This window comes from Macrobrachium nipponense, chromosome 23 (genome assembly GCF_015104395.2).
Source record: "Macrobrachium nipponense isolate FS-2020 chromosome 23, ASM1510439v2, whole genome shotgun sequence".
Lineage (NCBI taxonomy): Eukaryota > Metazoa > Arthropoda > Malacostraca > Decapoda > Palaemonidae > Macrobrachium > Macrobrachium nipponense.
Genome location: NC_061090.1, coordinates 11,874,463 through 11,889,462, shown reverse-complemented (window position 1 = coordinate 11,889,462; position 15,000 = coordinate 11,874,463). Strand labels below are relative to the sequence as shown.

Below are 15,000 nucleotides of genomic sequence, written 5' to 3'. Positions count from 1 at the left end.
TGTTTTATTTTCTTGAAGTTTAGCTATCCTCTCTCTTTCTCTCTCATCTTAATTTGAATTTAATTTATCTCTACATTTCTGTTTTATTTTCTTGAAGTTTAGCTACCCCTCTCTCTCTCTCTCTCTCATCTTAATTTGAATTTAATTTATCTCTACATTTTATTTTCTTGAAGTTTAGTTACTATCTCTCTCTCTCTATCTCCTCTCTCTCTCTCTCTCTCTCTCTCTCTCTCTCTCTCTCTGTCATGTCAATTTAAAGTTGATTTTCCTCTACATTTCTGTTTTTATTTTCTTGAAGTTTAGCTACCCTCTCTCTCTCTCTCTCTCTCTCTCTCTCTCTCTCTCTCTCTCTCATGTCAATTTGAATTCTATTTTCCTCTACATCTCCGTTTTATGTTCTTGAAGTTTAGCTACCCACTCTCTCTCTCTCTCTCTCTCTCTCTCTCTCTCTCACGCTTGACAGTAAGCCTTCATGTATGTACAACTTCCTGGAGAATAATTAAAATCGTGATATATAAGAGGCATTTAAATCTATAGCATTTTCACATTTCAGTCATTTTCATTTTGAAGAATATTCCTTCCTGATAAAGAGAGTTACAAGGAGTTACAAGGATTTGGATGTCTCAAAGGCTTGTTAGTCCATCCAAGGAGACATAGTGTGCTCACTTATCTGTAGGAGCAGGTTTTACTGTTCATTCGCAGTGTCCTGATGATTTTGTCTAGCTTTCTTTTAAACTCTTCCAAGCCGAGAGAGAGAGAGAGAGAGAGAGAGAGAGAGAGAGAGAGAGAGAGAGAGAAAGAATGTTTTTAATATCTACGTGTAGGAGTGTCACTCTCTCTTTTTTTATTATTCAAGGCACGAGCAACTGTTATATCTAAAGTTTTTTATCATTTACCTTTTCCGTATCACTTTTTCGTCCCCAAACTTTTTATTTCGGATGCAGCGTTTGTTTGTTCTCGAGCACGTTCGAGTTCGAATTGAAAGGGTCACTGAATTGTAGTTTTTTCGGTATTTTCTCTTTTTGAACTTCCCGCAGAAAAAGCAACATATATATTATTGATACTACTTCAGTAGATTAAACCTATACACATAGAACGGGCCATTGACTTGGAATTTAAGGCTTTAAAGAATTTCGGTTACAACCTCCCACCGCAGACCCCACACTGCAGCAGTAACTGATCATGATACAGAGCCCGTGATTTTTCATTGCCCCGTGGGAGACGCAAACCCGAGACCTCTGAGTGGCATGTCACGACACTGACCACTATACCAGCGGAATCAATAGTACGGTCAGTAAACAGCAACTAAGAAAGAAAGAAAGAAAAAAAGAAAGAAAGAAGGGAAAAAAGTTTACTTAGAGCATACAAATTATTGTAGTAATTCACCTCATAATAAAAAAAAAATTGTCCTTTAACGTATGAAAAAAATTGAATTTCATACTTCACCATCTAAATTGTTAATATATAATCATTATAACTGTGCAGTATTTAACGTTTTGATTTCGATAAAGCACATACAACTGATGAACTCATACAGATGTTCGTGCTTGCAATAATTGCATGAATATGGAAGCACATTAGGATAAAGATACAATGTGGTTCGAAAAACTAACAAAACCTCTCTTGCGCTCATGAAGGCCGACATACAAGTTTAGCTAGATGTCCTCAGTTTAGGGTTTCCCTTCCAGATGTAAAATAATATGTATTTTCTAATTTTCATCTTGTTTTTTTTTATTTTGAGTTGTGCAGGTGCAATAACATTCTAGAAGCATTGGAGTTTCTTTGTAAAGCTGTCCTGGTGTTAGCCAGGAGTTAATTGCTGAAACCGCAGTTGGCATAAGGATAGGTAAATGGAGTACAGAAACAGTTTCTGTCCTTTAAATCAGAATTTTATTTCTGATGATAAAAGATACGTAAACTGGAAAATGGCAGCAGCAAAATAATTGGCATCATAAGTATATCACAACTGGGTAGGGTTTAAATTTCTGAACTATGCCAAAAATATTGTGATGCCAACTTACGCAGAGTTTCCAACCCCTTCCCCCCCCCCTTTTTTTACGCAGTTCTTTTTATTTTAGGCTCCAGTTCTGACAAATATTTTCACATCGGAGTATTTCCCGATGTGGGAGAAATTCTGTATTGCAAGAAGCACCCAGAGTACAAAAACGCAAGTTCGGAAATTCCAAAATGTTTTGTTAACATGAAGTGTAATAAGAATATTTTGTCGGTGTTGTTAAATATTTGAAATGAGGTTCATTCTCTTAAATGATTACTTCCAGCAGATACCTACTACATACAAGTTAAGATTGTATTCAATAATATTTTCGTTTTAATTACGATAAGGGTCACAATTTAATCCTTGAATTATCAATCCGCGTCGCAATAAGCTTGATGAATGAAAAGCTTCTCACGTTATAACTTCCATTAGCACCAGAAAATTACGAATAATACTTCTCGTTTATCGGTAGTATTATCATTATAGCTCCAATGGAAACAGGTTTGAATAGACTAAAATACCATATAGTTTTGTAACTTCCCTGGTAACTTATCATTTGCTATCTCGGTGTCTCTTCAACTGGCAAACCGAAGCTATACATTAATAAACACACTTTGCAAGAAACCCACAATATTGAAAATGCGCAAACGTTGAACAATTAGTTGTGAATCGCAGCTGCATAATATACTTCGAGTTTCACCCTTAACACTCCTAATTGGAGTTATTTGTGCTCATCAATTTCGGGCAAATTGTTTCTCTGGCCCGAATCCTCCTCTCTTCGTCACAGTTCATGAACGTGTAACACTGTCATACTATCGCCGCTTCTTTCTCCAAATGCATTGGGCGAAACGGATACAGAATCTGTTTTCTCGTACCAAATCCTGAATGGGATTCAAACAGGTAGCCACTATGCCACCTGAGGCAACCGAAATTTCCGGAGGAATTGGACGGATCTTCGCGAAGATTTGCGGCGGATCGCCTTTCAGGCGCCACACATTTCCGATGGAGGTTCTCTTGTCAATCTATCCGTCTACTATGTCTGTCTCAAGTCCTCTTATGGCAGGCTTTCATTATCATTAGTAGGGGAAACTTATCCCGGTATACAATGAGATATATTTTAGAGTTCTGGTAACACAATGTTTACAATTACTTACATTGTTTGGTAAAAGGTCCAGATAATTTATCAGTGGTAGAACCTGAGACATTATAAGAGTGTATAAAAAGCATTCGAACCCTATCCTGGGACTGATTTTTGTTTTTGTTTGTTTGTTTGTATGGTGTTATTACGTTGCATGAAACCAGTGGTTATTCAGCAACGGGACCAACGGCTTTACGTGACTTCCGAACCATGTCGAGAGTGAATTTCTATTGCCAGAAATACACATCTCTGACTCCTCAGTGGAATGTTCGAGAATCGAACTCGCGACCACCGCTATCCTGGGACTGAAGAAGAACCCAGGATAGGGTTCGAAAGCTTTTTATACATCTTTATAACATCTCACATTCTACCACTTATATGTTATTGTGGACCTTATATAAAATTACTCCTGTTCTCGGCCACTAAGATTTTTACACAACTTAAATTGTGTTAATCTTGCCAAGATTCAACTGGAATGACTGAACCTGTTATTCCTTTTATTATACCAGATTATGTTTGGTTTTTGTTTCATCTGAATTCAGTCAAAATACGTTGATAATCATATAAATGGATTTGGACAGACAAAAGAAACTAAATAAATTCCAGATTAAAAGATTGAGATATCCACATCATTGTTATCTTATCTGTAAGATTTATCTGTAAGATCACATACTAGACTTATAGTCTTCCTAATTTATCTTATTTTCTTATCTGGTTCGTTAGTTGTTTGTGATGAATGAATATTACCTCCAACGATTAAAAGTAGACCTGTCATTTAACAAGACATTATTCTTCATTGTAGTTTATGTATTTAGTTGAGGTCCTCGTTCCTTAATCAAAATGTCAGAACTTGTCATAATTTTTTTTATTCCTTCTCTCTTTCTCCAATTGCCTTTGGTAGCTACAAAAAGCATAGAACACGAGTAAGCGTTATCCTTGTAAATTACGTAGCTTTAAAACAACCACTTTTTTTAATTACATGTAACCCTATTAACATAGGTAGTACAAAGAGTATTGTGGCTGCTCAATTGGCAATTCAGGCCGAAATTAAAAATTTACAGCATCTTAGACGCGGATAAAATGCAATAGAATAAACCTTCTAAAACCACAAATACAGACCAAAGAGTAACACTTCTACCCCGATATTTCTCCACGAGAGCTTCTGTTTTGTAAACATTTAAAAAAAACTCCGCAATGTTCACCACAATTTTTTTTCCCCACTTTCATCACCATTTTGTTACTCTCATTTCAGGCATATGCCTTTTCGGAATTTGTGGATGCCAAATAGAGACTTTCATTTTTTTGATAACTGGTTTTTGACAAGCTTTTACTTTGGAAATTATTTTTGGTATTTAAGTCACACTATTTTGCTATTCATTCAACCGTCACCATTCCGATCTCATTCATACGATACAATACATGGTGTTTAAACGGTCACTGTTCAAGGTTCTTAACTCATCAATATTTGTTCACACGTCCAGCAACGTTTGCTGATCAAAAACAGCCCGTTTCTCATATGGTTTTATGCAACTAAACATCACAAGAACATTCGACGTGATGTGGACAAAATTGTTACCCCCATATCTCGTGAGTCTACAGGAAATTGCCCCCAGTTTTGAATGTTGCTTTGTACTTTGAAAATCATATTATCCAAAGCACGTAGCCTGACGTGTCTGAGTATAAGAACGTACTTAAACGATGTAAAAGTAACGGCAAAAGTACTACATCAACTTTGTTGGAATAAGAGCTCAGAATGATCGCAGAGAAATTTTAGAGGTAACACGCAATCAGGGAACATAACGTAGAACAAGGCATTGTTTACCATCGGATGAATGACAATAACAACATCCTCAATGACTAATAATTAGTGTAACGGCGACTATATTTATTTCGCATCTGATGTTATGTTTAATCTATTTGCTAAATGTGGAATCATCAAGCTGAATCTGGATACAGAATTACCTTTCCATGATACAAAAATGTTAATAGTTAAACACTCGTTCATTTCTGAGGTTGTGTCGCAAAGGGCTTTGAAAATGGTTTCTTCAATTTGTCCATTTTAGCCAAATTCCGTGAAACGTTTTGTGACTTACTTGTTGCCCAACATTCGTATTCGTGACTTCAGTCATTATAAAAAGAAAGAATGAATAAGTGATGACATCTCTACAATGATCAGATGTCCACTTCGGTCGTTGTGCAGGATTTTATTCCTACTTAAATGCATACAAAGGAAGGCTTCATTAAGAAATAGGTTCCCCTCAAATCTGGTTTCAAGGAAAAATTAACCTTCTTGTCTGAGCTTAGCCGAAACCTGAACGGCCCGATACCCTAATTAGTGGTCTACATAGTTTCGATTCCCAGTTATCGTTTTGAATATGACAAAAACGTTCACCATAACTGAAACAACTGAATCAAAAGCATAAACTGTAAGATATCAAAGACTGAGGTATGTACTAAAAACCAGAAAAGTCTTTATTAGGTAACTGGGGAGGTCGGAAACATTAATAATGACAATTATTCCTAATAAACATGTTTAAATATCTACCTGAAAATGGAACAAGACTTAAAGTGGATGACTTCCTTCGCAATCCTTATGCAGATGAGTGAATAAAGGGTTTTAATTGTGGCCTCCATATATTTAAGAGATTTCAAAGATAAGATATTATTCCACTGATGTTTCCATTGATAATCCAAAATACTGAAGTGTTCCAAAAAAGAAAAAAAATGAAAATAACGAAAATTCAAAGGATCAACATTCATTGAAAAACAATAGTCCTTACTTTGAATCGAATATAAAATATAAACAGCACCAGCTAAAAAAAGTAAGAGTACAAAAAAAACAATATTATTTAAAGGTAAAAAAACAACATTATTTAAAGGATGGCTATGCTCATCCTCATGGAAAAGGAAAAAGGACAAACATAACGTTGAGTTTCAAAGCGCCTCTCTTGTTTCATTTTTATTCAAAGTCGTCGAGAAATGGTAATTCTATTTCCACAACGACAATTTTACATACTCTTGTTGGATGTGGAAATGCGATCGCTGTCATCAAATGATCCGTGACATCCCTTTATTTTTTATGAAGACTTTCAAGTAAAATTTGTACATTATGAAAGTTCTTATTGCGGTTAATAGAATTTATTTTTTTAGCATCAACCATTAGTTTTATGATCTTTTCTATGAAGAAAACAATGCAACTTAATCAACTGTTTCCCAGTCCAAGATGAATATGCTCAGAACAAAATTATATTCCTCTCTGATTACTTGACATGATATTTAGGAAGTGGAAAACATTAAGACACAACGTTAACAATACATAATAGGCAGGATCCCATACATTCCTCACGACTCAGCTGCCACATGGAGGTCAAGGATCGATATTGCCTTCGGAAGGTCCCCTGGTTTTTGTTCAGAGAGCATTTTCGACATCTGTTGGAGAACATTTGATATTGCCTATACTCTGTTTTTTTTCCATCTGTCCATCCGCCTGTGGTGTCTTTGTATGGTAACACTGCGTACCGGGCTTTAAATAGTTACGGTATGTGTAAGTTTTAGGTAAATAAAAGGATATCTGGGTGTACATTTGCAACTGAAAAGTGTTTTAATAATTTACTCGTATGTGAAGTACACCGTTAATATTCGAAATAGGATATTATTATTGAATGTAAGCTGAATGTAACTATCTAAAGCCCGGGACGCAGTGTTACCATACGGAAACACCACAGGCGGATGGACAGATGGAAAAAAACTGAGTATAGATGAAATGAAGTTTTACGGACACATGGAAGATGAACAACTTAATCAGAAAAGAGACAAAGGCGTAGATTGGAAAATGTTGATAAGTATGTAAAAAGGTAGAGTTTCATCAGCATATCAGAAAAGATATTTATCTAGATCTGTTATTTTGATTCAAATATATTTTGTGTCCTCTGAAATACTGACTTATAGCCTAATCTTGATAGTTAATCCAGGTTGTTTTGCAATTAAAATTTTTTTTTTATAATGAATGTGCACAAAATTGTCAATACTGTACTAGTTCCTGTACTTATATATATGTATAATAACTTTATACACAGTAGTTATATACTATCAACAAGGAAGCATGCATACAATTCCTGATTTATTTTTAGTTAGAATAAACTTCCATTACAGGTGCAGTAGGGCCTTTAATGTATATGAAAGAGGGAATGAGAAAACGAGAAAATAGTCGAATTTACATATCTTGCTATTTCAGTGATTAAGAAAAAAAAAAAGGAAATCTTTCACTTTACACCACCTATTTGCAGCCCCGGATTAGTGACCTCGCTTATTCACGGATTTATGTGTGGAACGTATATCTACATCGCCTATTCATGGAAATTTTTCATGGAGAACTATTCACTAATTACTGTATTTTCATATAATTTTTGCGACTAAATATTTTTCATGATAAAACTATAAGCATTTTTAGAGGGAGGTTGAGCGTTTGAATGATCAAAATAGACAGTAACAAGTGTTTTTAGAGGGGGTGTCAAGTATTCACGGATCTTTGCTATTCGCGGTGGGGTGGGGGGCGGGAGTTGTGGTCCCTCTCCCCCGCGAATCCCGTCGCCGACTAAATAAATCAGGTACTACACGGCAATTTCGCATGTTATTTGCTAATTGCTTTTGAATAAGCTGAATCTCATCAAGTTTGAAAGATAAGTCAGGTTGCCCAATTAAACGATTTTGATGGAAAATTTAACTTCTAATTGCCTGTGGGAACTTCCACGTGAAATTCCACTTGAACTCACCTGTCTATGTCGCTCCAAGAGTTTGAGGAATTCAAAGTCATCATCATCGTCTCCAAATGGATCGGTGAAGCTCTCACCCACCTTCAGCCACCCGATGTAGAAGAAGAGTTGAAGGAGAGTGAATATGGGGAAGTAAACATTTGTGTGACCTTTGAGATGCCTCTCGGGTTCTAAGCTCTGTCCACCAACCACAGACGAGAGGTAGAAAAAGTACACCACAATGGCCACGACCTGGCGAGATGCAAAAGAACATTAATGTGTGTTGGGAAAAGTTCTTGTGACCATACCTTAGCATCTAATGTGGTATAAGAATAGAACTTTATTAAGATAACTTATGATTGACATAAGTTTAATAGTCAAAATTCAACAGATTAAAATATCCTTACGTAATTAACAAGATAAAACACATAACCAAGCACAGTACCGCAAATAAGTAAGTAGTTAACAAACAAAAGTACTTATATAAACAGATATAAGAAATCCTCACGCGAAAATGAAATAAGGAGGTACCTCCTGCTTTCATTTTCAAGTGAGGATCTCTTATATACTTCACCCACGGGACCATTGTGGAATTACAAGATATAAACAGATAAAAAGAGAAATTAAAATATATACCATTGTTTAACTATAGAGAAATAAGGTAAGGGTATCAAAATACAAGGAAATACAGAATTAAACTAACATAAAAGATTCCAAAAAAATCCCTCCAAAGCTTTACAGGAATATATATGGATGTCTCGCCTATAGGAATTCCATAGTTTCAGTATGTGGTACTTTGTATATAATGGTGTTGCATAGTTTCTTGTTCCAATACATTAATGAGCAAAGTTTTATGTTGATGAAAATTAATTTGTTGTTAGATCTGATATTACCACTGACCCAGTTAATGTTTGTGGCACTTAGAAACTTGTTGGTAATTGTCATTCTCCGTAATTATTACCCGTGGATTTCTGTACTACTAAAGTGTGGCACCATTTGTGGTACTCTTCTCAGCACTATGCACGGGAAGGAAATTTACGAATTCCAAGTAAATTGTTTTTCTGAAATGCAAGGCACTTCAGAAGAATAAAAACCTGCATTTACCCTGATGCTACTGAGGCATATTTAACTGTGGAATTAGATATAGGAAAATGGAACTATATTCAATATCTACACACAATAATAATGAGATCTTAAAATTCTAAGACATCCATAGATTTTTAAACGATATTCCAGTAGTCGGAAATCCACTTAATAATACCTGTTTAGTATTGCTTTTATAATATGAAGTGCAAAATTGAATAAGAACAAAGTATGACTTCGTACAAGTTATGAAGTCTCTTATTCTCTAAATATGCATGAGAGAGATCTAAGACACTCTAAAACACTACTTTGTTTCCCCGTTCTTTCAGTGCTCTTTGACAGAGGATGTAATCACAGAAGGTATTTTTATGACTTAAGTTCTCCATTCCACACAAAACTTATGAAGAGTAATAGAATGGACATGACAGTGATATTCAAAGTCACTGACAAGAAGGTTGGCGAAAATACGATTTCGTCCTCAAGAATGGTTTCATAATTCAGATAATAAGAGTAAGCAATGATTTCTTAATTCTATACAAGTCTCACCTGGCAGTAGGCCAGAGGTACAGCGCGCATCGTCCAGTGAGATAATTCCATGCATTTACTCTGGATGTCAAGAATTTCAGTCATGAGGTCTATCTTGTTGTGAGTGGAAGATATATATTCATCATTTTGTGCCTTGTCAACAGTCTTACAAGCCCACACTATTGGGACGTATGTCATGTCTACCGAGGTTCTGCTCCTGAGGTTTTCTATGATCAGTGTCTCTTCCGCTGTGAGGTAGCCTGCAAGAATAATCAGAATCAACGGCATTGCACGATGTGATAATTGATATGAGTTGAGGGAAAGAGTCTGGAAGGAACATTATTGGACCTTTTCATAGAAACAGTTATAATACGAATTCAAGTTGAAAATGCTACTTTAATTACAATGATGGTAAGAATCTATGTATTTGAAGAGATTGGTGGTCAGTTGGCATGGCAGACTATACACAATAACAGCGATCATATTTAAATATACAGAGATTAACTTTTAAACAAAACCAATTAACATCATGCTGACTAGAGCCAAACTCTGTGCTTTGCAAATAAAACATATCTCTCTTCAGTGGTTGGTACGATTAAGTTACCCTTATGGTATTTAGCAATTATTTTAGGATACGTTTAATAGCCCAGGGCTGTTCTCTTCGCCGAGTACAACCCTCATCAGCCAACTAGTTAACACTGCCAATGTCCACAGCATAATGGGATGCAACAGAGTTCTCCTAAATCTCTACTTCTTACTTGAGATTTGGACCATAACTTGCAAGCATCCATACACACACACACACAGGTATATATATATATATATATATATATATATATATATATATACATATATATATATACACACATATATATATATAATATATATATAGTATATATGTATATATATATATATATATATATATATATATATATATGTATATATATATATATATGTATATATATATATAATATATATATACATATATATATATATATATGTATATATATATATATATATATATATGTGTGTTGTGTGTGTGTGTGTGTGTGTGTGAATCACAAATTGTTCCTCTGTTCAGCTGAAAATTAAAAGAGTAACTGTAATTTTTAGACTATGGTGGACGCAATAATAGTACAAGGGGTGTAAACTATCAGCCTCAAACCGGATGCGTTTATAAACCAATGTCCTCTAAGAGGAAAATTTAAATGGTTAAAAAGATAAAAGAAATGGTATCACATAAAAAGTTTATCCTTATTGAAACGCAACATTCACTGTAACATTCATCCACGTCATCATTAAATTCAGTCGATGTGTTTTGAAGGGGAGAACGATTAGAGAACGCACGAATGACTAGTAAGAGCAACAAGGTTGTGAAAAGGGCCTTAGTTAGTTGATGTGTACCATAGAAATTGCCAAATAAATATGCTGACACCTTAGTTAAAGTCTGCAGTTATATCATTCTTTTACATCTAACTGATGTTCGATTTTGCAGTGAAGAAAGACAATAAAGGTAAGGGGATGATTCATGTATGATACAATGAGACTTTTCCAAATTGACAATGCATTTCCATTACACACGAGAAATCAACAAAATAGGCTTCGCTCGTATAAATATAAATGTTAATTTACATGAGGTGATTTGAAATAATACATAATATGCTTAACCAATTTATCCCACCTTGACTAGTTAAGCTCCGTAGAGTAGGGTACTTCTTCCTCACTGAGGGTGAAAGTTTCTTGAAGGTCATGGCAATCACAACATTCACATTTCGAATCACTGTCTCTCGAATTTTCTTGGATTCCCTGTCCTGCAGAGGAAAGGGTAGGCAATTACGAGAGAGAATTACGGCTGTTAAAACTGTGAGCTTTAAGTGTTGACTATGATCTTGAGAATACTTCAGCACTTAAATTTTATACCTAGTAGTTGATGTTTTTTTTTTTCTAAGAGTGGAAAAGTTAAGTATATCTTAGTTACTAGACCACTGAGGTGATTTAACAGCTCTACTAGGGCTGGTCCGAAGGATTAGATATTTTTACGTGGTTAAGAACCAATTGGTCACCTAGCAACGGGACCTACAGCTTATTGTGGGATCCGAAGCACACTATATCGAGAAATGAATTTCTATCACCAGAAATCAATTCTTCGGATTCCGCGTTGGCCGAGCCGGGAAGCGAACTTCGGACTACCGGATTGGCAGCCGAACTCGAAAACCACTCGTCCAACGTGGAACTTTCTGACAGAGTGGAAATTCTTCTTAAAACGTATTCACAAACATATACATACATACATGTGAGTATGTATGCTTGTATGTATGTAGATACAGATAACTACGCAAACAGTTCAACTTAATAGCTTTAAATTTTCTGTCTTAATTTTTCTTTCTTCATTCGCAATCAATGTTCACAATTCACTTACGTTAAAGAAATTGCTTTAACAATCCTTGGCCTCCATAGACTTTTCATCTCTTACAATTTTTTCATTTATTTATTTATTAATTTTTTTGCACACACCCTGCTACCTTCGGCTCTTCACCTATTATGTGCCTCACCTCTTCTCCCACATATCTTTATAAACAATTATTTCCATCCTTCAAGCATCCATACTAACACTTATTGTTACATCTTCCTGGATTTCCATTCAGTTTCATATCCTTAATCTTACTGACACAAACTAACTTCATCGTTGCAAACACGTTTTACTCTTTTACTGGTTTCCGCAGTTTCCCCTCACTATTTCCATACCAGTACTGTCTCATCTGAAATAATTAGCCTTTTCATATTCCACTGTCCTTTCTCTGTCTTCTTGCACTTCTCCGTCGACAAAGATGATATTAAAGCACCCGTGGACACATAACACGCCTTTGCTTTTAAGATCCAACTAGAAGCTCTTGTACTACTCTCAACATCTCTCTCCATAGAGAGCCCTGAACACCTTCTTCTCTATTGACTTTACCAAAAGCCTTTTCTACTTCCAAAAATACCAGTCACAGCCTTTTTCCCTTTATACTTTCAAACTCTTCCAGTGACCGTTTCAAAATCACTCGACCTCTTTCAAACGTGCTTCATTAAAAATTTTAATTGTTAAGACTATTTGAATCCATTATTTCTGCTGGTGTTACAAAATTGACTGCGTTATTCAATAATTAACTGCTAATGCAGCTACTGGTTTTATTCTATACTAATTAATAGTGGGAAACCAATTGGAAAACCATTTATCAAAGGGTCGGCGTAACTCACCTGTCCTCGGATAAAAGATGTGGTAAGTATTGCTGTTTGATCAGGCCACGGGATATTTCGGAACATTTCCCACCATCTGGTGAAGACGCTGGTCACGAAGAATCCTAACAGGGACGTAACTGGGAGTGAACCGCTCATTTTCGAACAGTAAATCACCACTTTCTCAAATATTCTGGAACGGCATATCTTAATTTTATTTATGTTCTCTTTGATTGCACCTTTGATGATATCCAATGGGTATCTTTCTTGAGCACCTACATGAAAAATTCCTCACTAATTTAGTTAACAAATTGTCAGTTACCCCATATCTAAATACTTTATTTGTAAATGGCAGAAAATGAAAGCGTTTGCCTTTCCAGTTTCGAAAACTGATCAAACCAGTAAAATTTATCTTAGGAGAACATGATGCAGCTATTAAGGTGTTAGAACTATTCAATTATTTAATTCTTTGAGTGTGTCACTCATTATCTGGCGAAGCCTTCCTCAGAGAAGTCTTTTATTCCAAAGTTTTTATGGTGATATCCATCCTTACGAAAAGCAAATGTAATTTTGAATCAGTTGACAGATGTTGATAACCTGTCAGGGTTTTCATTACAGAAATGGAAAGGTAATGGATTTAGGGATGAGTATTTGATGAATGACCGTTTTTTTCTATTAGATTATCATGGTATGTTGATTAATATATTAAATTGATTAGCCATAATGCTTCCCACATATTTGATATTGAATATTCATACTAAACAAGCTACTTAGAATTAAACAAAATGATAATCGTAACCAGTTCATACTTAGGTTCCTATTTTCAATAGTTAAAGGAAAGCCCTTGATAGAACTTTAATATCTAATTACAATGACGACAAATGCTATTTAATTCTCGAGAAACTATGCATTACTACTGATCACTGAAGCAAAAATAATCTGCAGAAAAACCTTTATTATAATAAACAGTTATTGACAAGAATACGAGATAAAAGATGTGGTAAGTATTGCTGTTTGATCAGGCCACGGGATATTTCGGAACATTTCCCACCATCTGGTGAAGACGCTGGTCACGAAGAATCCTAACAGGGACGTAACTGGGAGTGAACCGCTCATTTTCGAACAGTAAATCACCACTTTCTCAAATATTCTGGAACGGCATATCTTAATTTTATTTATGTTCTCTTTGATTGCACCTTTGATGATATCCAATGGGTATCTTTCTTGAGCACCTACATGAAAAATTCCTCACTAATTTAGTTAACAAATTGTCAGTTACCCCATATCTAAATACTTTATTTGTAAATGGCAGAAAATGAAAGCGTTTGCCTTTCCAGTTTCGAAAACTGATCAAACCAGTAAAATTTATCTAGTGAGAACCATTATGCAGTATTAAGGTTTTAGGAATATTCAATTACTTGAATTCTTTGAGTGTGTCACTCATTATCTGGCGAAGCCTTCCTCAGAGAAGTCTTTTATTCCAAAGTTTTTATGGTGATATCCATCCTTACGAAAAGCAAATGTAATTTTGAATCAGTTGACAGATGTTGATAACCTGTCAGGGTTTTCATTACAGAAATGGAAAGGTAATGGATTTAGGGATGAGTATTTGATGAATGACCGTTTTTTTCTATTAGATTATCATGGTATGTTTGATTAATTATATTAATTGATTAGCCATAATGCTTCCCACATATTTGATATTGAATATTCATACTAAACAAGCTACTTAGAATTAAAACAAAATGATAATCGTAACCAGTTCATACTTAGGTTCCTATTTTCAATAGTTAAAGGAAAGCCCTTGATAGAACTTTAATATCTAATTACAATGACGACAAATGCTATTTAATTCTCGAGAAACTATGCATTACTACTGATCACTGAAGCAAAAATAATCTGCAGAAAAACCTTTATTATAATAAACAGTTATTGACAAGAATACGAGATGCACTACGCAAGAGTTGGATATAAACAGTATTATCAGCAATGATGGAATCTCATACAGTTTCCAATAAAGAAAAAAAAAAGAGACATGCCTGTTTATGCTTCTCCTTTTAAGCCAATTACCACCATAAAAAAATATAAGAAATTTACTTAAAATTTCTTTTGTTCAAGAGGACTATTTTTTAGAATTCTCTACATCAAACGGCACACAATTTAGAGAAGAGGCTGGAAACAGGTTGCAATAAAAAATATTTTTACCTCAATATGCATTTTTTGTTGCAAAACAAATTTAAAGCACAAACGTAGCTAATCATACTCATCTTAATTTAGGCACAGCTTAA

General features: G+C 34.9%; 1 protein-coding gene across 1 annotated transcript; it reads right to left on the bottom strand.

Moving 5' to 3' along the window:
* Nucleotides 1-6,476: 6,476 nt before the first annotated feature.
* On the bottom strand, nucleotides 6,477-12,899 carry LOC135196105 (bestrophin-3-like). Its single transcript, XM_064222569.1, has 5 exons — nucleotides 12,734-12,899; nucleotides 11,175-11,304; nucleotides 9,515-9,753; nucleotides 7,907-8,137; nucleotides 6,477-6,563 (listed from the first exon to the last, which is right to left on the bottom strand). The coding sequence occupies exons 1-5, from the start codon at nucleotides 12,869-12,871 to the stop codon at nucleotides 6,477-6,479; spliced, it is 825 nt and encodes a 274-aa protein (XP_064078639.1). The 5' UTR covers nucleotides 12,872-12,899.
* Nucleotides 12,900-15,000: the final 2,101 nt, after the last annotated feature.

What these genes read in the sequence shown, in the direction of transcription:
- LOC135196105 (XM_064222569.1), bottom strand. Translation starts at nt 12,871, where the DNA reads ATGAGCGGTTCACTCCCAGTTACGTCCCTGTTAGGATTCTTCGTGACC. An exon ending in CATCTTTTATCCGAGGACAG is followed by an intron (nt 11,305 to 12,733) that starts GTGAGTTACGCC and finishes TTTCCTCTGCAG; the next exon opens with GACAGGGAATCCAAGAAAAT. An exon ending in TCTTGGAGCGACATAGACAG is followed by an intron (nt 6,564 to 7,906) that starts GTGAGTTCAAGT and finishes GTTCTCCAACAG; the next exon opens with ATGTCGAAAATGCTCTCTGA.